The following is a 27,395-nucleotide window of genomic DNA, read 5'->3' on the forward strand; positions in this document are numbered from 1 at the left end:
TGATTCAGAAATGTTTCTTTCATTATAGAGATGAAGCTATCAAAAACGTCCTCTCACAAATTTTATACACACATTGCCATAAAAAATTTGAATTCTATCATTTTTTTCCTATGAGATGACAGTTCATATTACATTTGCATACTCTAAATTCAATGCTAATGTTACAGGAATCTAAGGTGAAACTACTATGCATTTTATTCCCCCAAAAAAGAAGACTACATTTTCATACAACAACTAGGAACAAACTAAAAGAATTAGAATCGGTTAAAAGAAAAGGGACTTATCAGAGACTCTTCAAGTTCTCGAAACCCTCGGTAAACAGACTCAGTTTTGCTCTGAGGAAGGGGCAACCTCCTGACTTCTGTCATGTACCTGTAATGCAAAGTCATGCAGAATACTTGGAATGAGAAAATATGGTGCTCAACTTTCCTTAACGAATTGTTTCTTAAACTACATTACAAACGGCAACAGAATATCCTCACAAGGAAGAAAATATGATATAATATAATATAAGAAATTGAGATTATAACCCTCCTGGGCCAAATAAATCCCAGCAATAGCCAAGCTTCATGAGTCATAATTATGTCAGAAAGACTTCTCACGAAGCACAAACTGGACCTTATTCAGGCCCTATTATTTGGTTCACACTTAAAACAACTAACTTCTCAGCTGGAGGGCATGAAAATACTAATAAAATAATCAAACATAGCAAAAAAACAAAAGGTATGTGTGGTTAAGTCACCACTACAGTGCCTCTAAAATGCAAATCAAACAAAGGCCACTTTGAGGATTTTCATCGCTGGTTCTGATGGTGCCTAGCTCATTATGGAATAATTAGGGTGTCAGAACCACCGGTTCAGAATCAATACCGGAAGTATAATAAAAGAATTTAGAAGAGAAGAGAGAGAGAAGAGAGGAAGAGAGAATTTAGGAGAAAACTGTAACTATTTTCATTCATAGATTCGCTAGAAGAGCATGACCTTCATATAGCAGCTAGATAGCTGAGGTCAGAATAGGAAATTAACTAAATAGGAAATAACTGTCAAAGAAATAGGAAACAACTAAATAGGAAATAACTATAAAGAAATAGGAAACAACTATCAGGATTTAAAACTAATTCTAAAAAGCCTTTGTCACAATTATTCAAATTATGTCTATTTAGAGCGAATTGCTATATTTCCTATTCTTATTTAAGGTAGGTTAGAATTAATAGGGTGATTTAAGGTAAGTTAGAATTATTAGGGGCCATGAATTTAGGAAGACTAGTATACTTTCCTTTTCCCATTTTTCCTATTTAAGAGAGTTGTCCTGTACCAATTCATTATTCAATTGATTAATGAAATCTTTATTTCTTTCTTCTAAATTCTCTCTCTATTCTCTCTTTTCTCTGTTTATCTCGATCTCTCTCTAACCTTCTCTCTTCTTTCTCTATTCTTCTTCTCCTAAGATCTTTTCTGCCCTAATCCTGACATTGGTATCATAGACTACGATTCTCCGCCATTATTTTAAATTGTATGAACAGTAAGGACCAACTATACACAATCCATGGAAGCCATTGAAAGACAAATTCAGGCCTTAAATGCCAAATTGAAGGAACATGAAGAGCTCACTGCCACCAACATAGGAATCCTGAAAGCTGAGTTCGCTGATGTTCACGCCGCTCAAAACCTGCGTCTGGACTCAATCGAGAAAGATCAAAACAAAGCTCAGTCTTCATTGAAGAGGTAGTTAGATCTCTAACTTCTCTCACCTTAATGATTCAAAACAACCAACGTCATTCCCAACCTCCTAAAACACCCCAACCTGAAACGCATCCTCATAAGGAAAACGGAAATTCCTCCTTTATCATGGGTAATTCGGGAAAAGGGCATTTTAGGTGATTACCATCGTCAAAACAAAACTGATTCCTCAAATTCAAACCCTTATTTCAGTAAGATGCTACCTAAGTGTGCTCTGCCTTATTTCGAGGGGATTGATGTGGATAATTGGTTAAGTAAATGTGAGAAATATTTCCAATTATTTGAAGTGGTGGAAGAAAGAAGGTTGGATCTCGTTGATTTGTATTTGCACGGAAGGGTTGAGAAGTGGTTTAAAAATTGGATCAAAATCCAACCAGTTGTTAATTGGGAGATCTTTGTGGAAGAAATTAGCAAAACGTTCCAAGAAAATGACACCAGTGATGTTGTAGAACAGCAATGGATCCAAACTAACCATTCCTACACCATAACCTCTGCTGAAGTAAATCCAACACCTGTATTAACTCAGAAACCTAACCCTACATTCACACCTCCATTAACTACTTCACCTTACACCCAAAACACCCCAATCAAACCGCAACTTCTGCCTGAAACCAATCTGATACCAGTGGCCAACCCGAAAACTCCGGACACTACACTATTTGGAGCAAACGTGAGCCCATTGGTTGGCCAAACAATTAGGCTTCCTTACTCTCATAGTTATGCTTTTATTGGTTCTTCCTTACCAAGGAGTGCGACTCCTAATGCTCAACTTGATGCTAAGGCTCTGAGCCCTTGCACTACTTCCATTAGACTAGGGAGACCTTATGCTTCTGAAAAAGGAGGTTTTAATGACTCACAGCTAATCACGGGTGTTTCCTTTGGCATAAATGAGTCTAGATTTATCAGCTGTTTTAATTGGCATGAATTTATCAATAAATGGTATTGTTGATGAGAATTTTCTTCTACGGACATTTGGAAGAGTTGAGTCTGTTGCTAGAGTGAAGATGAAGTGGCCTGGAGCAACTATAGAACGAGAGAGAAATTGTGGATTTGCTACATTCATAAATAGAGCTGAAGGACAAATAGCAAAAGATGAAATGCAAGGAGATGTGGTAGCTTATCAACCATATGCATTGGAAAGAATGAAAATCCTATGGAGTGTTGATGCTCACAAGTATGAACCAATAAGATGGCTCACTAAGGATGGCCTGTTTGAGCCACAGCCACAAAGCCCTTTCAAGTTCACTGTTGTTCCCCTACAAATTCAATGGGTTGTTTCTGTCCCGGAGCCGTTTCAAGTTCACTGAATTCCAAACTTCATACATTCTTGGGGACAAGAATGCTCTAAAGGGGGAAGTATTGTCACAATTATTCAAATTATGCCTATTTAGAGCGAATTGCTATATTTCCTATTCTTATTTAAGGGAGGTTATATTTCCTAGTAGCCAGACAAGGCTACGAAGAAACCAGCCTAGGGAAAGAAACTCCTAGGATATCCTGCTGCAGAAAAACCAGCAGAACCCCAGGGGCCTGCTCAAAACGGTGTAAACCAGGGGGGAGGCTATAGGCCAGATTGGCCATTCTGTCGGCACATCTGTTGCCTTCGCGATACGTGTGGGAGATGGCAACTGTCCAATCCCGGCTAAGCAGTTCCTTAATAGCTTCTATCAAGTTCTTGAACTCATCTGGGCTTCGATCATTACCCTGGACCATGCCAATTGCTGTTAGGCTATCAGACTCAACTTCAACCCGCCGCAACCCCAGAGACCAAGCCAGCGTGAGCCCCTCAAACAAGCCCCAAAGCTCCGCCTTAGTGATAGAGCAGTGTCCAATGTTTTTGGCAAAACCAGCCACCCACATCCCAGAACGATCCCTGATCAAGCCCCCCGCAGCAGCCCGAAAAGAAAGGCTCCGCCTTAGTGATAGAGCAGTGTCCAATGTTTTTGGCAAAACCAGCCACCCACATCCCAGAACGATCCCTGATCAAGCCCCCCGCAGCAGCCCAAAAAGAAAGGCCATTGAAGGCACCATTGACATTGAGTTTAACACAATTGAGAGAGGGCGGCTTCCACGAGATCAGCTGTTCAACTCTATGACTGCGACGACAATGGGTTGACCTTCGCACCCCCTCATTGACCCTCTGGACCTCCAGCCAGAAGGCTCTAATTTGATTGCAGAGCTCTCCACAAGTCTTCGAAACCTGCTCAAAAACCTCCGCATTCCTGTTACGCCAAAGGAACCAGCAGGTGATCCCAAAAAGGACGTGGCGATCAGCCCCCCTCTCCTGAGACGGCCCCTGCAAATTAGACAGGAACCACGATTCTGCTACCTCCTGAGTAAAATACGCAAACTCGGATGGGCTGAGGAAATGGAGCCACACCATGCGTGCCCTTGGGCAATCCCGAAGGACATGGATTATGTCTTCCTCGCCAAGCTCACAGATAGAGCACGAGCTAGAGAGGGAGAGGTGCCGTCGACATCTTTCAACATCGGTAAGGATTCTTCCCTTCTGAACCATCCAGAGGAAACATCTAATCCGTTGGGGACCCGGCCAATTCCAAATCCACTTCCAATCTGCAGAGAGGACGGTACCAAAGGACTCTTCGTGGAGGCCATAAGCCGAGCTAATACTGAAATTTCCGTTCGTGGTGCCAATCCAGAAGCAAGAGTCCTCACTACGCTCATCCCTTTGGGGCAGGGCGGCAGCAATCTGAAGATTAGAGGCAGTAGGCAGGAGATCTGCAAAAGCTTCCCAATTCCAGTGCCCATGTTCATCAACCATATCTCTCACTGTAAAGTTCAAATCAGCACTATTAAGGATACCCGTAGTGAGAGCTTTAAGCGGCCCGTGGTCACCAATCCACGCGTCAGACCAGAAACGGACTTTTGAGCCCTTCCCAACGTGCCATTTCGTGCCAATGACAACATCATCCCTGACTTGCAGAAGGGCCCGCCATAGCGGCGAGTACGAAATCCCCTGCTTGGTGCTGGCATCCAAGTACGACTGACACTTGTACTTAAGAGCACCTCAGCCCATAGAGAGCCAGGTTTTTGAAGCAACAGGAAACCAAGTTTCATAAGGAAAGACTTGTTCATTGCCCGCATCCGACGCAGCCCCAGGCCGCCAAATTTTGGAGGAAGGCACACATCATTCCAGTTGACCACACTCAGCTTCCTGTTTTCACCATTCGACCCCCAAAGAAAGCTTTTGATGATCTCCTCAATCCGCAGGCAGAGGGAGCTGGGAAGCGGGGTTGATTGCATCGAGTAGTAGGGGATGGAGGCTAACACAGACTTGGCGAGGGTAAGCCGGCCCGCGAAGGAGAGAGACTTCGCTGTCCACCCAGAGAGCTTCCGGTTCAGCTTATCAATGATGAACAAATAGGTTTCTTTGTTGATTCTCGTATGCAAGAGGGGCATTCCCAAATACTTTCCTAGATTATCAGTGATCCTGAAATTTAAGAGCCTGGCCATTGCAGCTTTCTGGGAGTGATTCAGATTAGGGGAGAAGAAAATATTTGACTTTCCCTCGCTGACCTTATGCCCAGAAGCAAGGCAGAAGTCATCCAGAATTTCATGAACTACCTACGCCTGGTTGTGGTTAGCTTTAGCAAAGAGGAGCAGGTCATCCGCAAAGAAGAGATGGCTCAGGCTCGGGCTCCCCCAGCCAAAGGAGAGCGGGTGCCACAGCTTCTTCGTGGTTGCACTAATGATTCTGTGAGAGAGCTTCTCCATACAGAGCACGAAAATGTAAGGGGACATGGGGTCCCCTTGGCGAATCCCTCTGGACGGTTCGAACCTCTCAGAGATAATGCCGTTCCATTGAACCTGGAAGGAAACCGAAGTGATACATTTCATGATCAGCTTAATCAGATTAGAAGGCATGCCAATTTCCTCAAGCGTAGCGCGAATGAACTGCCAGCTGAGCTTGTCGTACGCTTTTTCCAGATCAACTTTAATAGCCATCCAGCCACCCTTCCCCTTCTTGTTTCTCATCGAATGGATCGCCTCTTGGGCAATAATAATATTGTCCTGGATATTTCTTCCGGGGGCGAAGCTCGTTTGGTACGGGAGGATGAGCTTAGGCATAATTTTCTTCAGTCTGTTCGAAATTACTTTGGTGATGATTTTATAAGCCACAGTACAAAGGCTAATTGGTCGGAGATCACCAAAGGTCTCAGGCCTCTCCTTCGGGATAAGAACAATGAGGGTTCTATTCAGCTCATGGCAAAAATCCCCCTCCCTAAACGCCCTCCTCACCATCTCGCAAATGTTAGGAGCTACCGATTCCTAGTGATGTTGATAGAAACCAGCATGGAGGTCGTCCACCCCTGGAGCCTTCCAAGGCTGCATAGCAAAAAGCGCCTCCTTAATCTCGAGGTCGAGGGGCATAGCCTGCAAAGCACAGAAACCCGTGGATGTGCTACAGTGAGCAGGGTTGAAACGGTCCTCCCCAGAGAAGAGGTTTGAATAGAAATTAGTTGCGGCTGCCCGGAGAATCGTATCATTCATACACCACTCCTGCCCCTGGAGTTTAAGCCCGTTTATCCGATTGCGTCGACGACGACCCAAGGTAGCTAAATGGAAGAACGACGTGTTTCTATCTCCGTCCTGAATCCAGTTGCATCTAGCCTTTTGAAACCACAGAGACTCCTCCTGACTAAGGGTATTTTCAAGATCCGCGAGGAGGGAGATCTCAAGCTTTTGAAGGGAGGAGGACGGGCACCTTTCGAGAGCCTGTTGGACACCATAAATGCGACTTAAAAGTTTCCTTTTCCGGTAGAAAATGTTCCCGAAGACGTTTCTATTCCACTCTTGCAGCTTGGAGGAGATCCCCTGAATATTTGACAAGAGACTATCACTGGTTGCCCAGGAGGAGAGAAAGGTTCTGTCGTAGTCCGGATGCTCAAGCCAAGCTTTGAGAAATCGGAAAGGCCGCTAGGTTAGAATTGATAGGGTGATTTAAGGTAAGTTAGAATTATTAGGGCCATGAATTTAGGAAGACTAGTATACTTTCCTTTTCCCATTTTTCCTATTTAAGAGAATTGTACTGTACCAATTCATTATTCAATTGATTAATGAAATCTTCATTTCTTTCTTCTAAATTCTCTCTTTTCTCTGTTTATCTCGATCTTTCTCTAACCTTCTCTCTTCTTTCTCTCTTCTTCTCTTCTCCTAAGATATTTTCTGCCCTAATCTTACTGTCAGAAATCCTAATCCTGACAGCCTTCTTTGCCTTTTTACTGTATATGACAATATTCCCTCCATTTGCACGGTCCAAAAACTGCTTGCTCATAGTAAGCTCATCTTCCTAAGTAGCATCCCCAGCGGAGAAACGATCCCAAAGAATCAGGAGCAATTTAGTGGGGAGTTAGCAATGTAGGCAATTCGAGTATTAAGAACCTTACTAGGATAGATATGCCACTCAGCATCCAGAATAGGAGGTAATGTAGTGAAAGCAGGGGTATATGCAGTGTCAACTGTTTTTTGAAAATAGAAATAGGGAAAGCATGATGGATGCACCTAAAAGGCTTTAGCTGCTATTAGTTGTCTATATGACTGCAGTTTCAGAAACAACATATTCCCAACTTTGAATGCCCTGTCTGGGCGATGCTTATCGGCCATCTGCTTCATTCTGTTTTGGGCAGTACCAAGACAAGACTTGAGATTGGCACTCATTTGTTCCCTGGCTTGCAAGAAGTCTTCCACAGCTATTACAAAAGTTCTTGCTTGAGGTATCACATGAAGGAAAGGAGTGCTACCATAGAGTGCCGGATGAGGACTCATTTTTATGGAGCTATGATAGCTAGTATTATACCAATACTCAACTAAGCTCAACGAGTCAAACCATTGCTTAGAATTTAGAAAACATATGCTACGAAGATAAGATTCCAAACACTGATTTAGCCGTTCAATCTGGCGGTATACACCGCTAAACGCCTAGCAACTTCATTAATTCTTTCCAGAAATGACCAAAGAAAATTTTATCCCTATCAGACAGAATTAGGCATTGCCATGGAGCTTGAAGATGTTGTCTAGAAAAGCTTTAGCCACTAGTGCAACATTGAAAGGGTGAGCAAGTGTTATAAAATTATCACTCTTAGTGAATCGATCCACAACAACTAGGATGGTGTCATAGCCCCTGGATTTAGGTAGATGTTCAATGAAATCCATAGCCACCTCTTGCTAGGCTCCATTGGGAATGTGTAAGGGTTGAAGTAACCCTCGATATGCAGAATGGTCAACCTTGCATCTTAAGCAAGTGACACAGGCTAAAACCCACTTGATGACATCCTCCCTCAGTTTAGGCGCCCTGAACTCCCGAGTGCCCTCCCAATGAAGAATTGTGATAGGGCGCCCATGATTGTAGTTCTCAACGATGTAGTGGCCCTACATAGATTCTTTGTTTGTACCTCAATAACCCATGCTGTAAACTGTAGTTTGGAGCACTATGTGGCTTAATGGTGACATGCACAGCTGAATCTCCTTCATAAGAAGCATTGACTTCTTCCAACCAAGTAGGGAGAACTAGAGTCATTGCCTTTAATTCCAATCCTAGTTCCATCTACAAAGATAGAGCATCAACTACACTGTTTTCCTATATAGGAATTGTATTGAATGATGAACTCCAAGCCTAACAATTTAGAGACACCTTTCTGCTGCAAGTAGGAGTGAAGTTTTTGATCTAAGAGGTGTTTAAGACTCTCATGATCAGTCTTGATTATGCCAGGTGAGTGTTCCAAATAGTGCCTCCAAGTAGAACATGTTTGTAAAATTGCTAATCTCCCTCTCATAAACACAATATTTGATTCTTATGACTGGGGCTCTTAGAAAGGAAACAAATCAGCCTGCCCTGCTGCATTAGTAAGCACCAATTCCTAATCCATTGGCGTCACACTCCAATACAAAAAAGAGTGAAGTCGTGTAGGGACAGTAATGGAGCTTGAGTCGTTAACTTCTTCTGTAAAGCCTAGGAACCCCCCAGACTCTTGAGGGAAGATGACAAAGGCCGATTTTCCATTGTAGCAATCTTGGTCGGATTTATTGTAACACTTGCATAAACTGAAGGTACTATTGTCACACTTAGACCCTTTTGCATACAATTGATGTGTAGCAGTTGAAACACTAATTCCAAATGTTGTTATTCAGAATCACTATATATGAGGATATATCAAAGAACACTAACACAAATTTTCGTAGATAAGGAATTGGGAACTTGTCCTAAGTGTGTCCTGAATGTTGTTTTGTACACATCGTCTGGCCTCATGCTCTGACCCTTGTTAACTCATTATTCCTGAATGACAAGAATTGGGAACTTGTCCTTCACAGTATCTTTGTTAAGTTCCATGTAGTCAATACAGAACCTCCAAGTGTCTTCCTTCTTCTTCACCAATTTGCTTGGGTGAACTACCCCACTCTGTAGCATCTCAGCTATAAGCCTTTCAGTTTCATTCTTCTGATGGTAAGAATATATGTATGGTCTGACATTAATAGGTTCTAAGGTTTTAAGAGGAATGAAGTGATCATGTGTTATGATAGGAGGTAGGGTAGATGGTGGTAGGAAACGCTAGTGATACTTTTGAAGTAGTGGTTGATAGGATAAGGGTGCATTAGATAATAGGTTAATTGGGCTACTGGAGTTGGTGGTGTGTTCTACATTAGGTGAGGGTTTGGTTTCAATGCTACTTGGAAAGATGAGCTTACTATGATAGGAGGTAGGGTAGATGGTGGTAGGAAAAGCTAGTGATACTTTTGAAGTAGTGGTTGATAGGATAAGGGTGCATTAGATAATATAGGTTAATTGGGCTACTGGAGTTGGTGGTGTGTTCTACATTAGGTGAGGGTTTGGTTTCAATGCTACTTGGAAAGATGAGCTTACTATGAGCAAGCATTTCATATTCCTTTGACAATTATTTCATGTTCTGATCTCAGCTGTCTAGCTGCTATATAAAGGTCACGCTCTTGTAGCAAATCTATCAATGAAAATAATTACAGTTTTCTCCTAAGTTCTCTTTTCTCTCTCTCTCTCTTCTAAATTCTTTTATTCTACTTTTGGTATTGATTCAGAATTAGTGGTTCTGGCAGAGATCATAATCTAGCTCTAAAACCCTCACAGGAAAATGAAACTTAGAATTATGCATAGTCCAATTAAACTCATCACATTTTGAACTTACTAGAAGTTGTCTTCCATAACTGTGAGGAGTGGCAATTTTGGCCTCCATAGCTACCCTTTGATCCACGAAGCCATGTATGCTTCCACTGACAATTCGGATCATAATGCCTCGTCTTCCTAGTGCTCCTTTCACCCTTAAGGTATTATGATTTACACCTCCATCAAGCACATTAACAGACAAGGATATGGGTTAAGTACCTTCTTCTATCAATTACTTAGCAGAATTGGCCTCCACAATCTCCTCCTCCTTAGCTTCCCTCATCCAAATGCAGGGCATTGAGCTTTTTGGCACTAGTGTCCTGGAAAGTACCTCTCGCCGCACTTCTAACAGAGATCAGGTGTTTAGGTAAGGGAGGTTTTGGGTCATGTGGTTTTGGTGTAGGGTTCCATATTTTGGAAGGAATGGCTGGTCTAAAGGTGCTTTTGGGGTTGACAGCTTCGCTCATCTCCTTGATATGGCTCTCTTGCAATTTAGCTTTTTTAATAGTTGTATAAATGTCTGCAGGTTCAAAAGAGCTCACTGTAGATCTCAACTCAGGCTTCAATCCAGAAATAAAACTGGATATGTAAAATGATTCCGTAATAGCACAGTGCAGCCTCTCTATTTTGAGCTTTTCCCAATTGGCTGCTGGTTTTTCCTTGGTCCAATTCTTGAACCATTTTTCTACTTCCTTGCAGATAGATCCCTACCAAATCTAGTTTTTTCTCCTCTGCAACTTCGAAAAGCTGGAAGTATTTGAGACATTTACTGAGCCAGTTTTCCACCTCAGCTCCTTCAAATGCAGGAAGTTCACACTTAGGAAGCATTTTGTTTAAAAATGGAGCCTGGGAGACATTCTCCCCATTAGTGTTTGGAGTTCTAAGAAGCCCTCTATCAGGATTTCCAGAATAGTTTAGAGAGCCTCCCGAAGAAGAGCTCTGATTGTTTCGAATCAATTGTGCAAGAACAGAGATGGAGTTGAGCTGTTCCTTTGTGAACTGATTCTGTTCAAGGATGAAGGCATCAATTTTCTGATTCTGCGCAATCAGCACATCCTGAAACACAGCATGTATGGTGTTCAGTTGAGTTGCTATAATTTCTGCATGCTCTTCATCTAGGCGGTCATCGCTTTCACTTGTTGTTCGAGATTCTCCATGGAATTCTTAACGGCTGCTCTGTTTCGTTTAGCGGTGTTACTGACCATCCACTGAGGAAAGCTTTCTCTCATACCAATGTCACTCGTAAGATTTTAGAATAGGAAAAGGAGATAGGAGAGAAAGAAGAGAGAAGGAAGAGGAATTTAGGAAGAAAGGAATAGTTTCATTAATTAATTCAATACTGAAAACATACAAGCACGCCCCCTTAAATAAGAAGGACAAAGACGGTTACGAGGACAGCTGTTATTCTGGACAGGTGGCTAAGTAATCCTCACAAACGCCTAATTAGCATGAGTACGATCCTACTAACTAGTTGATACAGCTTTTAGGAAAATAACGCAAACAACATAAATATAGAAATTGCAATAGGTAAATTTCACAATCAGTCCTTAACTTTCCTCTACGCTGAAATGTGACACTACCAGATAACAAGAAGCAGCTAGAATCGTTTTTGGTTTTCTAAATTGCCGAAACATGGTGAAGCAAGACCTAGAAGCCTACAGGAGTTATGTCAAACAGGTAATTTCTTAAATAAAAGCCAACCACATGATATCTTAGCTTAGAACTCCAGCATCCAATTGTCTGCTATCCCTTTATTTTTATTGAACTCACGTGAATTATATAATATAAATTTTTTGAATTTCTTTCCCACCTCTTATTAATGTCCATTTAACAGAAAAACCAACAGGTTGCCATGCCAAAGGAAACATGTATTCTTAGCATACATAAAATAAGGGGATAAGGTACAAATTTAGTCCCATGACTATTGGGGAAGAGCGGATTTAGCCTCCACATAGAAAACACTGCAATCTTAAGCCCAGCCTTTACCAGTTGGTGAAATTTCAAGCCAACTTGACAAAAAATGAGTTTTTTTTCATGTGTAATTTCATGTTTTGGCCACCCTCCTGTTAGGAACTGATGCAATTACGATAAACGAAAAACAAACAAACACACAAGAATTGTTTATCCAGTTCGCCACTCCACTCAATTTGAATGACTACGTCTGGGGGCACTACCAAGCCAGGATATTTCACTATAATTTTTAGAGATACGGATTACAAAGAAAGAGGCTATATTTATACTCCTCAAGAAATCCTAATCGCCCAAGAAATCCTAAAAAAATTTGGGCCTATCGCTTAAGTTCGCCACTCATTTGGATCGATGAAGTTGGGCCTATCGCTTAAGTTGGGCCAATCTATTAGTCTCCAAAGCCCAACACCTCCCACCTCTAGTGTTCCAGCCAGCAAATAAGGTTTGAAACTATGCATCTTATGTTAGTGAAAAAAACTCATTTTTCGTCAATTAGGGCTGAAATTGCACCAACGGGTAAACATTAAGCTTAAAATTGCACTGGTTTCTATGTGAAGGCTAAATTTGTTCTCCCCAATAACCATAGAGCTAAATTTGTATCTTATCCCTAAAAATAAGAGTAGCAATAAGAAACAAAGAGTTGAAAGGAAAAGTTTACCTGTTTGCTGCACTTGTAATCTTATCACGAATCCCTTGGTTAACTACTGTCGTTTGCTCCTGTGTAAATGATCCACCTAATATCAGTGAAGCTCCACTTGTCGTTGTACCCATCCTCTGCGCCAATGCAGACATTGCCCATTCCCGGAGTACTACCAGCACTGATCGGAGAAGGCGTAACCTAAGGTTCGGAGAGGGCAAAATAGCTCCATTTGATACCAACTGATCATAAGCATTCAGTACAGGTTCAGTTGCACCCTTGCAAGCAGCAACAAGAGCTCTTGCAACATCTTCATCCCCAACAGATTCAGTACCTGATTCTGATCTTTCCTGCAAGATCAAGAAACAAACCATCAATAAAATACAATAGAGTAAATGTATAAAGGAAAATCCTTTGCCTTTTATTTAATTACGTCTACCAAACACAAGGATCACAAAATTTGGAAATTTCCAAACAGCAATTCAATTGTGAACCACAAAATTATCCATGGCAATCAAAGTTTACCAGTACAGCCTTCTCAAGGTGAAGACATAAAGTCTCTAAAGGTAAAACAGCTCCATCTCCAGGATATATGTAGGAACCAACCCTCTTCAGTACAGAACAAGCTTCGGCAATGCCCCCACTTGAGAGAGCTTGATCAATCAGTCTAGCCCAGGTTTCCCTTACTATGCTGCTGTCAGCATCTCCAGAGTGATTTGCAAAGTAAAGCATCTCCAGACATATCTGAAAGGGACAAAGGTGTAAAAAAAACCTGTCATAAATTTGGAAAATAGAAGCCTACAGCATGTTTATTGACTACAAAAATGAGAAAAATTGACACTGAAAACCACAACATCGCAAGAAGCACTGTTTTATCTGTAGCAGATCTCATTATATTCAAGAAAAGGAACTGAACGTGGTTTATCTTCACCTTGTCTATCAGTTACTCATCCTAACATGTCCTGTCATCATTCTGATTTAACATGCACTAAAAGATGTTTTTCAAGGCTAGATGTTACAGTACTGTAACTCCAAAGCCAAGGCAAGTAATTAGCAATTAAAATACTAGCATTGAATTGCTGGTCTAGATCAGAAACAATAGGGATGAAACAAAGTTTCAAACAAAGGCATCATAAGACGAAACATCCTGAACAGGCTAAAATTGGCTACAAAAGTTATAGGTTTCTTTTCTTCTTTTCCCCTTAGGAGATGACACTTTAAAGAAATTAATGAACCAATTGATACAGAAGCAAGAACAGAGTGAGGGAGGGAGAATTTGAATCAATTGTGAGGGTATCACTTTGATTTGCAAAGCTCGCTAAGAGAAAGCGGGCCTACATCTGCACTTTATGAGAAGAGAAATAAGGGATAAATGATGAGCGGATCTTTAAAATGTTCAACTAGCTTAATCAGATCCCCTGTTTCATAACAATACAACTAAAACCTATTTACAGGAATAAGCTTAGCTGTTTATAGATCTTACTGTTTGAAAATAGAGATTCTTCTCAATGTACAGATGATATTGTGTTGGTTGATGAGACGAAAGAAGGAGTGGAGAGGAAGTTGGAACTATGGAGACAAACTCTAGAATCTAGAGGCTTTAAGTTGAGCCGAAGTAAGACAGAATATTTGGAGTGTAAGTTTAGCGGCCATAGGAGTAGGGAGGCAGGGACAATCACCCTAGATGGGAGAGTTGTTCAGGCCTCGGATTGCTTCCGGTATTTAGGATCTATTATCCAAACGGATGGAGAAGTAGATGGAGATGTTGCTCATAGGATTAAAGCTGATTGGTCGAAGTGGAAGAGTGCTACGGGTTTCCTTTGTGACCCCGACATGCCTAATAGATTGAAGGGAAAATTCTACCGGACGGCAATTAGACCAGCATTGTTATATGGTACGGAGTGTTGGGCAGTGAAACACTGCCACATCCATAAGATGTCGGTGGCGGAGATGCGTATGTTGAGATGGATGTGTGGTCATACGAGAAAGGATCGGGTGCGTAATGAAATAATTAGGACAAAAGTAGGGGTCACATCTATTGAGAATAAAATGAGAGAAAACCGACTAAGGTGGTTTGGCCATGTGAGACGTAGAGCGCTTGATGCGCCGGTTAAGAGAACCGGAGAGTGGCAAAGGGATGTAGTGGTGAGGGGTAGGGGAAGACCTAAGCAAACTTGGAGGAGGGTGATCGAGAGTGATATGAGTTTACTGGGAATTGAGGAAAATATGGTAGTGGATAGGACGGAGTGAAGGGAGCGAATTTGTGTCGCTGACACGACTTGATTTCACGGTTTTATATGATGGTTCATGTTAGCCGACCCCGAATCATTTCGGGACTAAGGCTCTGTTGTTGTTGTTGTTGTACATATTGTGAGAAACAGCCAATACTATGCCCATACTTATTATCATGAACTAGCAAGCTAGGATAAATTTCTTTAAAATCCTCAGTACCATCTTAGAACTTATTCTTAGATGCTATATGTGGAATACTTGAATGATTTTCTAAAGGCTTAATGCTTCTCCAGCCCCCTTAACTTGTCCAAATTGGTCATTTTACCCCTCCAACTCATCGAATGTCCTATTTACCCCCCTTAACTCTATAAAAATGGTATTTCTCACCCCCTTAACTTGTCCAAATTTGTCATTTTACCACTTCTCAACTCATCGAATATCCTATTTACCCCCTTAACTCCATAAAAGTGGTATTTCTCACCACTTATGATCCTATTTACCATTTTAACTCCATAAAAATGGTATTTCTTATCCCTTTATAGTAGTCAAAAAGGTTGAAAAGAGAAAGAACGAATAAAAAATACAAATAACAAGAACATTAATATAAACAAGTTAAATACATTATATGTAGGGATAATGTACAAAAATATGCCTATGATTTTTGGAGAAGTATCAGTTTAGGTTCCACTTACAAAATAGCGTAAATATAGGTTTAACGTTTAAAAAACGTTATCAATTTAGGCTTCGATAACGGATTGTAAGGGGTGAAAAACACCACTTTTATGGAGTTAAGGGGGCAAATAGAACATTCTATAAGTTGGGGGGATAAATGGACAAGTTGAGGGGGTGAGAAATACCACTTTTATGGAGTTAAGGGGGGTAAATAGGACATTCGATGAGTTGAGGGGGTAAAATGACCAATTTGGACAAGTTAAGGGGGTTGGGGAAGCATTAGGCCTTTTCTAAACTAAAAGAGATGCACACTATTTAACAGAACAGAGGAAGAGACCAAAACCTAACTAAACATTTGGTTTTGGCATGTTTCCATTTATAAACAATCTATAAACATGTAATCAAAACATTTAGCAAATATTTATAACAAGAAAACATGACAAATAATTTAAACATTAACCTGATTCAGGTATAAAAAGGGCACATGATATCGAGCCACTATTGCATTTCCTCATTTTTGAAGTGCAATGAATTGACAAATTAAAAAAAGTAATGGAAGTGTGTACAAAAGAAGTGTGAAATATTAATATGAATTGGGCCTTAACTATTAGCTTAACCGTTTAGTTCAATTGGTTCCATAACATGGTATCAAAGCCTCTTAGACCAAGTGATCAAGGAATCGAATCCTAGCAACCCCATTTGTTGATTTTATTTCAACACATGGCAAGATGGGCCTGTGTTGTATACGATTCAAGCCGAATGGGCATTAGCATGCGGGGTGTGTCGGATATTAATATGAATTGGGCCTTAACTATTAGCTTAAGCTTATAGTTCCATTGGTTCCAGAGTAAATTACACCAATGGTAGCTGAACTTGACCGAACAATTTAGTATATTTTACCGGTCAATGCGAGTTTGACGAGTAAATTACACTGATGGTACCTAAACTTTACCCTAATTCACACTTTGGTACCTAGATTTCATTCTGTCCAAAAAATACACCTAAAGTAAAGATGACTCAACATTTTAGTACATTTGACCCATCAGTGATCGGTCAACACGAGTTTGACCATTTTAAATTAAAAATTGAAACTCATCATACACTCAATTAACATGTATGGTGAGTCCCAATGTTTAGTTCAAATGATCAAATTCGCGTTACCCGGCCACTAACCGATCAAATGAATTAAATTTTTCAATCACCTTTACTTGAGTTATGTTTTTAGGATAAAATAAAATCCAGGTACCAAAGTGTGAATTATGGTAAAGTTCAGGTACCATTGATCTAACTAACTCATGAAACTCCCGTTGACTGGTCATTAACCGGTAAAATATACTAAATTGTCCAGTCATCGTTACTTCATGTATATTTTTGGGATAAAATGTAATCTAGGTACCAAAGTGTGAACTAGGGTAAAATTCAGGTACCATTGGTGTAATTTACCCATTGGTTCCAAGACAAGAAGAAATCACAAGCACAATAGGTTTTGCAGACTCATGGAATATCCATAACAGAGAAAGAGACTGAATAGCCTTGCACCGGTCTGAACAAGTCAGCATCAGAATAGCATCAAATTTACCTCCCAGAGTTCAAAAGGAACTGCATACTCATTATATAGCTGAGTAATGCTTTTCAAGTCCATTGATAACTCTTTGGCTTTTCCTAGTGCAACTTTAGCATATTCTGCATTTGCATTGTTCTCACGGGGCAATCCATTTTGGATAGCTTCAGACATGCTGGATGAAGATTCTAGTCTGGAAGCTATAGCCTCCAACTCCTCTTTTATCTTTATTTGAAACCGAAGAACACCAAGTTTCCCTTCCAACAAATCTAACAATCCACTCTCCATGGCTCCCCTAGGGGAACCAATAAGACCACTACTATCATTTGCATTCTTCGCCTGTAGAACAGCACTACCCAGGTATTGGCGCCTGAATTAAGAAAATGAAATGAATCATCAGATGATAATTACTCCATGGAAAATACATAAAAATTGAATAAGGAAAAGCGGAGAGTTGTTGTGATACAATTTGAGCTAATGTTTATTTCTCGTTGACTGATTGGTTCCACAATGAAATGGAAAAACAAATTCAGAGCTAATTAACTCAAGAAGTGTTCTGCACAGTTTCAGCTCTCATTACCATTTTTATCCTAATATATTTGCATGTCTATGTGGCCTTACATCTGGGTTTTAATATAAGAATTTCCTATAGAAGTTAGGTAAGATTATAATGAACTCTCCAGTCCAAGTTAATACAGACAACAGGACCAAAGGGATTAGACACCAACTTCTTGCTGAGGCACTGAACCTCACAAACAAATCAAAGTTCTATTCTTCCGATATTTAATTCAGCATGTTGGTATATCAATTAATATCTGATAGATCAAAGAGTTCATCTGAGGAGATAGACAACGATAAGAAATACATAAATCCACAATGAAAGGGAGACTGCTGACCTTTGTTCAAGACTAGGAACATCTCCTGCATCCATTGAGCGTCTTTCAGCCAGTCTAAGCAATATGTGAGCAGCAAGTGTATGTTGTCGCTTCATTACATAATATCGAGCCAAAAGCTCAAAATATTTTGCTTGACGAGAAGTTACAAGTGCTCCTGAATGACCAACAGGAGAAGATGCAGCAGTTACTGCAGAAACAGCTCGGCCCTACAAGATAGATAACAAAAAATTTACTAGATGATGTTAAATGCAAAAAAAAAAAAAAAAATCAGAAACACAATCCAAACGTCCACGCACTTTAATAGGACCAATGAGAGTTGGGAACTAACAGATAATGAAACGAGTCTATGTTGCCAATAGACAACCTTTACCTCTTGTGATGATTCACGGCCTGCATTTTGTAGAAAAGGCACTAAATCAGGGCCTCCAAACTCCAAAAGCTCATTCTCAAGACCCAAATCAATCATAGTTCGATACAGATATTCATGAAACAGTCTATCAGATGACTGGACACCAAGCTGAACAATCTGGCAAATATATTTCCTTCGAGAAGCCTGATCAAAAACTGGTCCCGTTGCAACAGGCCTCACTGGAGAACCAAACTCCCTTGTTGAGGACTCACCTTTCAGAGAACGTAAAGCACTGGTAATTATCTCATAGCACTGTTCACGCTGAGCAAGTGCATGTCCTCTAATTGCTGCATCAATTTGGTCATTGAGAGCATCACCAGCAGGGTCAAGGGCCTGGGCCTTCTGCAGAGGCAAGCGCACTACAGCTTCATAAAACCTGCAAGAAACTCTCATTTCAGGTTTCAGGTTCAAAATACATGACACTGCCTTCTGCTTTTGCAGCAAACAATACTCACTTCAAGTCTTCGAATCTTTTGCAAATAGTTCTCAAATCTGCAGACTCTGGAACTTTACTTAAAGAATTGAAAGCCTCTCTAGCAAGATTCTCCTTCTCCACAGGGTCCGGAGTCACAGCAGCTCTTTCAAGACATTCCACAGCTAAGAAAAACTTGTAATCTGTTTCCTTGAAATAGCTCGGACAACCCTCTCGCAATCTCCCACTAATATCATCTACCGTTCCTCTGCCGTCAGGGCCAGCGTAATACTGGAGCATGATCACATAAAAACAAACAAATGATCCATAATGAAGGATAGTAGCACCAGGCACAACCATGAGAAATAAAATGCACACACCAAGTAAGAACACATTTGAAATAAAAAAAGTTGACTGGATGTCTAGATTGTTTACTGTGGACTTATTTTACCTCCATTAGTGCAGATATTAGCATTGTAGCAATCCGATCACCTTCCCCGGAACAAACTAGTTGATGGAATGTTAACTGAACCAGTGCTTGTACAAAATTTGATTCGAAACCATGAGCTAAGCCTGCCACATGATGCATGGAAAGAAGTTGCAGCAAAAACAAAGCTTCACCAGATCTAAGAAGTAACTGCCTGATACACTCCATGGCCCTGACCTGTAACATGGTAGACTTTCAAGTCAAACAAGGAAATTGAAAATCCAGCTATAATTAACAGTTCAACTGCCTACCTCCATGGCGGCCAATTCTGCAGGACTGTAAGGTAATCGCTGTCTTTTATTTGATGTTCCACTAGCAGCAGACTCAACGTTTCGTGAGTACGCACCAAATAAATTCCTGACCATACTTCTGTCACCAGTACTTAAGTCTGAACCATTTCCATACAATATAGAACCAGTCACGTCTCCTAAACCAGCCACACAGCCATAAAGCCCCCTCCGCTGGTTCCTTCTGGATCTTAAAAACTTCTCCAACGAACGAATCTTGTTTTCAAGGACATGAATGGCCCCAACAGAGAGCCTGCATGTAACTACTCCGCTTTCAGAAGTAACATCGGATGAACCTAATCCACCTTTGGTGACAAATACAGGAAGTTCCCATAAGGGAAAAAGTAACCTTGATGTGCACAAGCAAAGCCCTTCATGTGCACCTGAAAATAAAGGCTCAGCCTCCTGAACGACTTGCCCCATGCTAAAACCCCCTGTTGATGTTCTAGTGTTTGATAGAGCACTGATACCATCAAGTTGTGGCATCCCAACAACTCTTGGATCCTCAAATGTCTCTGCAGCCTTCTCAGCAACAACACTGCTTATAAGAGCTTCAGAATTAACTATTTTTGCAGCTAGCATTAAACACATTGCAGCTGCCTCACCAGCTCCAAATCGATTGAAAAAATCTTCCAGGATCGATCGAGGGGAGTTTGACTCAAAAAGCCTTCTCAGAATGTCCACAGGTCTGTTGAAAACTACTTCCATCATTCCCATAGTACTGAAAACAACAACTCTTCGCCTTGGAAGTATATGCTGAGTTGAAAGATCACTTCTAGCCCAAAATTTGCCAGATGCCCTTTCACAGGACTCCGAGCTTTCAAATCCAAAAAATTCTAGTTCCGAGTAAACTGACTGCACAGTGGCAGCTGTATCTGGTAAAGGCAGGACATCTGCCACAAAAAGCATTCGTCCTTCAGCAGGTAAGGAAAACACGGTTTCTCGTAAAGCTCGAGAACTTCTTGCACTTGTACCGAAACTACTCATAGAAGATGATTGTGAGCTTGAGTCTTTGCTCACAATGACAAGGGAAGACATGGTTGGAGGTGATGAATCAGAAAGGACAAGAGTTCCTGCAGAGTAATATGCTGTTTCAACCTTTAGCGTGAGATCCTCATTTGGAGTTCTTCCGGCAAGAGGTATGGCACCAAAGGTAAGCCCACTTACCCCTATTGGAGGAGAAGGTCTCGTTGTAACAACTTTTAAACAGTTTGGTCTCTGATGATCAGTATTGAATCGATTCAAACCTCCCACAGTACCATTATTGCCGGTAGATGAAGAAGTTGTAAGGTACAATCTCCTGCCATCTGATAGAACAACAACAAGGTGCAAAGACTTGGACTCCAGTGTAGATAGAGGTGACATGGAAACTATAGATGGCTTTGCTGATCTATTAGTAGCCCGTGTTCCTGTTGACTGTCTACCTCCATAATGTATATCCCTGTGACTGAACAAATTTCTTTCTTCTGCCACTTTCTTCAACGGACCATCTCCTGTTGGCCCCACAAGGAAAACCTGAAGTTTCATATCTTCAGTTCGTGCATATAAAATCTGTCTTTCATTGTCAAAAACCATGTCAACGATGGGATCCATAGCTCCAAACTTGAACACATTTGGTACAACCCACCTGGAAACAGAAACCCATGCTCAATATTGACACACAACAGATAATCAGATATAATTAATATTCTTGTTTTCAGTGTAAATGTTTGAGACACCAAGAGATAAGCCGCTATTTAGAAGCTAAGCACATAAACATCTTATTGTACAATTGATTCTTTAAAGTATTCAACTTCAATGGTGTGCACAACTTCAACCAAAAATAAAGTATTATGCAGCCATAAGAAATTAAAGCCATCTTGGTTAGATTTCCTGGAAAATGGATCAGACGACACCATAAAACTCAATATCATTGAGTGAAGCAACTTACTTTGAGATGATACTACCCAATCCTGCAGTGAGGCAAACCTTACGACATCGCTTATGCCAGCCAGAGCCAGATGTGTAATGTAGCTCATAAATATGGCCATCACGCCCAGATAAGAGGATACGACCCTTATCAGTGCAGGCAATACAGGTCATAGTAACTCCATCAGATGGGATTGTGTACTCTGGCAAAGGCTGAAGTCTAATCTCTGCATATGGATCGGTGCCATCAGCCCCTCCAGAACAGCAAACTCCTACAAGAATCAGCTGATAACAAGACACATAAGGATCCAACATCATGGCACCAAATACTAGTCTTAATTTAGAGAGGAAGGACTAGAAACAGGGTAGTGTTTGTTTACATAATGTATATGTCGATCCTTTATTCTCCTTTCTTTTCTTTTTTTCTTTTTTTTTTTTTTTTTTTTTTTGCCTTTTTCATTTTACATGTAAACTAGCATCTTAAATAATTAAATTGTGCAACAACTTTGAAGCACCTGATTCTATGAAACCCCACAGTGTTATTTAACAACTTTCAGGAGCTCAAAAACTGAGCCAGCCATTGAATGCCCTGACACAGTCAAGCTAGTCAGCAATATGGGAACATAATATGAATGCATAACTCAATGTTACAACCATGCGTACAGAAGCTATGAAAAAAAACAGAAGATAAACCACAGAAAACTTATTGGCAGGACGATCATATTGATAACATGATAATATCATGGCAGTCTGTTTTAAGCTGGCAAACAAAAAGCTACTTAACTGAAAAGCAAATGTAAGAAATAAATATGAAGAATATTAAAGGGTCTGGAGTTACTACCTCAACAGGAGTGGCTAAAACTAGAAGATAGTGAATGGCTTCAACAAAAACACCAGGTTTGGATTTGGCAAGGCCAACAGCACAAATTACTTGTTCCTCCCCACTGAATTCAGGACATTGTCCATCCCTAATAAAGAATACAATGATCAGACACGCACAAAGACACGCAGAAGGATACTAGTAATTATTTATAAAACAAAAATGATAATGATGATGTGCTCAATAATTAAAAAATGAAAGACTTACATAAAGAAGCAATAATCACACAGTTCAAAGAAGTGAAAAGTGAAAACACAAATTAATATAACTGATGCAAGAAGAGCACACTGATCAGGTTTGACACGATAAAAATCAAATATCAACTTTTAGACTTCACCCACATTTTAGAAAAAAAAATAAGAGAAGAAATTCATTTCTGAATATGGAAATCCATGGAATTTAAAGTTGCATTAAAGGGAAGAAAGCGTACTGTTGTTGATGTATGAAAGCTATCATGAAAAATAATCTCTTCAAGTCGAGTTTTGTCACTACACATGTTCCTCAAATCAATCAACAAAATGATCAACTTGTAGCATCTTGTTCCATAGTATACTCGTTCAAGTCATTGCATCAATGACTGAAGACTAATTGCATAAACACTATAGTCTTTCTCAGGACAGATTAGGAGCTCAATACCTGATGGATAATAAGTGACCTACTTTAACTATTTGATATTCATATAGGTTAGAAATTCCATTCTCAGGATTAAACAGTCTGCCATTTATCTTCAACTTAAAGCATAAGGCATGAATTTCAACCATCGATAATGATTCTCACATTGGCATCAATAAATTGTGAATTTTCAAAAGAATACAATCATTTAAAAAAAAACGTACAAATATTCCATTCTGGCTAACCATTTGTTGAACAGCAAGCCAATGCCTTACCACTTATCAAATCGCCACATAAACAAGGAATTATCTACCGATGCCCATGCCCTCCTTATCTCAGGAAATATTCCGCATAGAGCTGTCCCTTCTCCACCGGCTGCATTATATCTTTCAATAAGTACAGGAGGCAACTCCCAAGTATCTGCCACCTCAATCAAAGGAGGCCACTGCAATTGAATCACACCATAATTTACTGGCTATATGTAGAGACTAGATAGTGTGAAAATAACAAGAACTCAATAAAATCAACAGGAAACAAAAAAAAAAAAATGACACCTCTCTGGGTTGAGTAGAATAAGGATGGCTGGCATATCTAGAAGCTTCGAGGGCTTCTTCTATGTCAAGCTGAGAAGCAACCTCCCGGCCAATGCGGTCACTGACAACGAGGCCCGCATTCGTAACATCACGGAGCACAATCTGATCATCCCACGACATGTCGTTGAGCATAACTAGACAATTAACAAGAACCCTATAATGGAGAGTAGTGATTGAGATTTCACTAAAAATCCCCAAAACCCTAGGGTTTATAGGGAAATTAAGACCCTTTTTTTTTAAGGTCGGGAAATTAAGACCTTAAAACAATAAAGAGTTGCGATTTTAGAGCATGGGTTAAATTGAGAGCGTAGAAAAGTGCGAGCAAGATGAGCTTTGCAGACAGCAATGTAGCAAAAGAGCAGAAAGAAAGAATGGGAGTAGTTGAATAATAGGGTTTTTACTTCTTTCAAGCAGTGGCGGGCAAATTAGCCGTTTTTTTAAACATTATATGTACTTTCTTTTTTTTCTTTTTCCTATGCAGTCCTGCTCTAATCAGTCAGTGGGTCCCTTTTTATTTTATTATTTTCCTGATTTATTGTAACAAGCCAGATTTCCTCTTGTTCCGGACTTTGGAGGTTAATGGATATGAGAGTCAAAAGAGACAATGGCAAAAAAAAAAAAAAAGGAAAGTGATGAAAATGAAAAGTTAAAAATTAATTTTGTTTGGAAGTTTGTAGGATGTAAATGAGGTTAAATGTTTAACCTCGTTTAGGAGTTTAGATATGGAGAGGAATGAAAGTTAAATTTAATCTGCAGATATAAGAAATTTTTAAAAAACTTTACGTTACTCTCATTAACCTCAATTTGGAGGTTAGAGTTTGGAGGTTAGAGAAAGTAAACATTTAACCCCATTAACCTCCATTTATTCTAAAAAAAATAACTCCCAAACAAGGTTAGCTTAATACTTAACCTTCCATTACTCTCATTTACTTCCATTAACCTTCTCCCAAACAAGGGCTAAAATTTGAGGGATGATCAGGTCAATTGGCTGGACCGGAATCAAGGGGCTGGCAGATTAACTATTTTGGAGGATTTTTTTTTAGCGCTAGGGGCTCATACACCTTCATTACTGCTCTTCGTATAGCCACCACTCGCAAGGTATTACTCCGGTAAAAGAGATGCTGGTCGTGGCAGCCAAAACCTTAATCACTAAGTAGGAGGAACTGTGTCTGAGCCCCACAGTGGCACCACTAAACCTAAACCCATTGCTCATGGAGGTTGAGACCGAAGAAGAAAGGGAAGCCAGTACCACCGTCCAGCTGGTCAACATTATACAAAGTTTCCAAGCCACGCAAGTCGTTCAAACCGCGGCGTAAATGAAAATCATCCAATAGTAGAGGAGTCTGCAAGAAGAAAACTCGAAGATTTGACAATTCCTCAAAAGTAGAACCGGTCCAATCGAACAGTTTTTATTCCTCGGCTCCTCGAACGAGGTGGAGCTTGAAGTCGTGCGGCCACCCGCTCCACCCTAAAATCCCGCGAACACTTTTGAAAGGCTTGCACCGTACGCGGATAGGCCACTCAAGCTAAAGCATAAGATTTACTAGAATCCAAAATCTAGTGTTTTCTCAATAAGTGGGCCATGGGCAGAGTGATGGGAGGGAACGTCACTTCCAGCCAAGGTTGTAAAAAACGTTAGGCGCTAGTCGGACGGACAGGGTCCTCGAGGATTAATCGGGGATTAGTCGGAGATTAATCGGCGATTAATCGAATTTGTATTTTTGTATTTTTTATTTATTAATCAACAAATTATTGTATACTTCAATTAAAATATGTATTATACTATCTAAAAATAATAATATAAAATTATTTAATATAGAAAAACACGTATATTTGTAACATATATTTTTAAAATTGTGCAAACATCAACGTTTCAACAACAATATTATTGAAACAACTTAAAAGTGAATTATAATAAAGCAAAAAAAAATCACAATTAAAAATGCTTTTGTTCATTATCGTTTAGGCGGTCTAGGCGGCGCGGAGGCGGCCTAGGCGGAACCCAAGCGGCTGAAAATCGCCTAGGAATCAATAAAACGCCTAGAGGGACTAATTGTAGAAAATCGGGGCGGATTCTCGATTTCGAGCGCCTAGGCGGTCCAGGCGGCCTTCGTTTCGAACAGTTTCCAGCAAGACACATTTGGTTCGTCAAATCATCGATACTCGCTTGCCGAGAGACTGGAAGGCCCCCCCGCCTAGCCTACTACTTAGGGATCAAGGACCTCAATGATCATGTAGCCTCTTTTATAAGCACCGTCAACTTATACTCCAAAGGTGAGGATATAATGTGCAAGGTTTTCCCTACGATCCTCTCCGGAAGCGTGCAAGAGTGGTACCAAGGCCTTGCACATGAGTCGATCGACTCTTTCGACCTTTTAAAGGATCTTTTTCTGTCAAGGTTCGCCGCAACGACAAAGGTCAAAAAGATTAGCTCTGACCTCATTGGTCTCTATTAGCAACCGTCAGAGCCGCTAAAAAATTTCCTATCAAGGTTTCACCACCTGGCCACTCAGGTAAAAGGTCTGAACCTGGAGGTCACCCATGATGCGATGGACAAAGGTAGATCCTGCGAACCGCTCAATTAAAAATGCTTCCGTAAGATACCCCGGTCTTTCAAATAATCGATTGATATGGCCCAGACTTTCTTTTGATGCGATGACTGCGGCCGCCCCCCTAGGGTATTAAGAATCCGAGAAAGATAAAGCTAAGGGTGACTCCAAGTGAGAGGATAGGGGAAAACTTCCCATAGAACCAAGAGATAGCACAAGAAGCAGGAGAGATAAAGCTCTGACGCCCTATCAGCCTCGTAGGGAGCCCGAGCATCCCGAAGGAAGGAGCATGCTCAAACTTGACAGAGCCACATGAAAAGAGGTGCACTATACCGACTGCAGCACCCACCAGCCGTAGCAGCCAGCAGCCACCTACACTCGAAAAAGGGTCCAAATCTCGAACAGATAAGGAACTATACTGCAAGTACTATAAGTCCACCGGCCACTTCACAGAAAACTAGAACCAACTGCAGAAATAAAATAACGAGCTTGGAGCCCCTGATTGGGGTCAAAAAACCCTATCTTTAGGTACGGTTTTTAGGGTAGTTTTAATTAGGTTTTGGCAAATAGCTAGCATTTCTCGCACTTTTATGCATTTGTATCTATTATTTAGTTTTTGCACTCCCTTTTATTACTTTTTGTAGTTATTAGCCATTTTTTAGTGTTTTCGGGCAAAATATGGCCAGAATAGCACACACTTGAACTTCACCATATTTATTTTGGCTAATTGATCCACCAAAAGGAGTTTTTACTCAAATCTAAAGACGGGTGAGTCAATTTAGCCTCTGGACTAATGATTTTTGGAGTTTGATGTGTGTGTCCAGGTTGAACGTGATGAAAGACGACAGAAAATCGTGTCTCGAGGACCTCCGAAAGTCGTCCAATGAGCTATACAAAACCAGCCCACCGAGTTGGCCTCTGTAGGCCAGCTCGACAAGCTGGCCTGTGGGAATTAGCTTTTTAGCTGATTTCTGGCCCCACGACTCCCACGCTAGCCTCTAACTTTCCTACATGCATCAGAAAACATTTTAGAATTAGAATTAGGTCATATGAATCTATAAATTAGACCCTCTATTATGTAAATTATTATTTTTTTGCTTATGTAAATTAGCCTACCCCCTACCTTGAGAATTCTTCCTCCTTCCTTCCATCCATCTACCATTGAAGAACTTCATCTCCGAGCTCCAGGGATTCATCAAGGTTGTTCATCCTTCAGTCCTAGGAAGACGACTGTTTGGTCGACAAGTTCCCTGAAAGGGATTTTTACTCTCTTTTATTTCTTGTTTGCTTTAGATCTTTCCTATGGATCCTAGGTTGATTATAACCCCGTAACAATAAATTTTTTTCATCTTTAATCTAATTTTCAGTATTAATTTCTCCATTGATTGTTATTTCCTTTAT

General features: G+C 40.5%; 1 protein-coding gene across 1 annotated transcript; it reads right to left on the reverse strand.

Annotated features, from left to right (window-relative positions):
• On the reverse strand, window positions 1-23,876 carry LOC136208590 (nuclear pore complex protein NUP155). Its single transcript, XM_065999636.1, has 13 exons — window positions 23,407-23,876; window positions 23,128-23,297; window positions 22,202-22,328; window positions 21,383-21,645; window positions 19,417-21,079; window positions 19,130-19,342; window positions 18,722-18,969; window positions 18,228-18,642; window positions 17,858-18,063; window positions 16,980-17,331; window positions 13,022-13,240; window positions 12,518-12,846; window positions 1-372 (listed from the first exon to the last, which is right to left on the reverse strand). The coding sequence occupies exons 1-13, from the start codon at window positions 23,575-23,577 to the stop codon at window positions 255-257; spliced, it is 4,494 nt and encodes a 1,497-aa protein (XP_065855708.1). The 5' UTR covers window positions 23,578-23,876; the 3' UTR covers window positions 1-254.
• Window positions 23,877-27,395: the final 3,519 nt, after the last annotated feature.

The sequence above is a fragment of the Euphorbia lathyris genome, chromosome 10 (assembly GCF_963576675.1).
Source record: "Euphorbia lathyris chromosome 10, ddEupLath1.1, whole genome shotgun sequence".
Classification (NCBI taxonomy): domain Eukaryota; kingdom Viridiplantae; phylum Streptophyta; class Magnoliopsida; order Malpighiales; family Euphorbiaceae; genus Euphorbia; species Euphorbia lathyris.

Coding starts and splice junctions, on each gene's coding strand:
- LOC136208590 (XM_065999636.1), bottom strand. CDS start 23,577: ATGCTCAACGACATGTCGTGGGATGATCAGATTGTGCTCCGTGATGTT. Junction 17,332..17,857: donor GTTCCTAGTCTTGAACAAAG/GTCAGCAGTCTC, acceptor TTCTTAATTCAG/GCGCCAATACCTGGGTAGTG. Junction 373..12,517: donor ATTACAAGTGCAGCAAACAG/GTAAACTTTTCC, acceptor TTTGCATTACAG/GTACATGACAGAAGTCAGGA.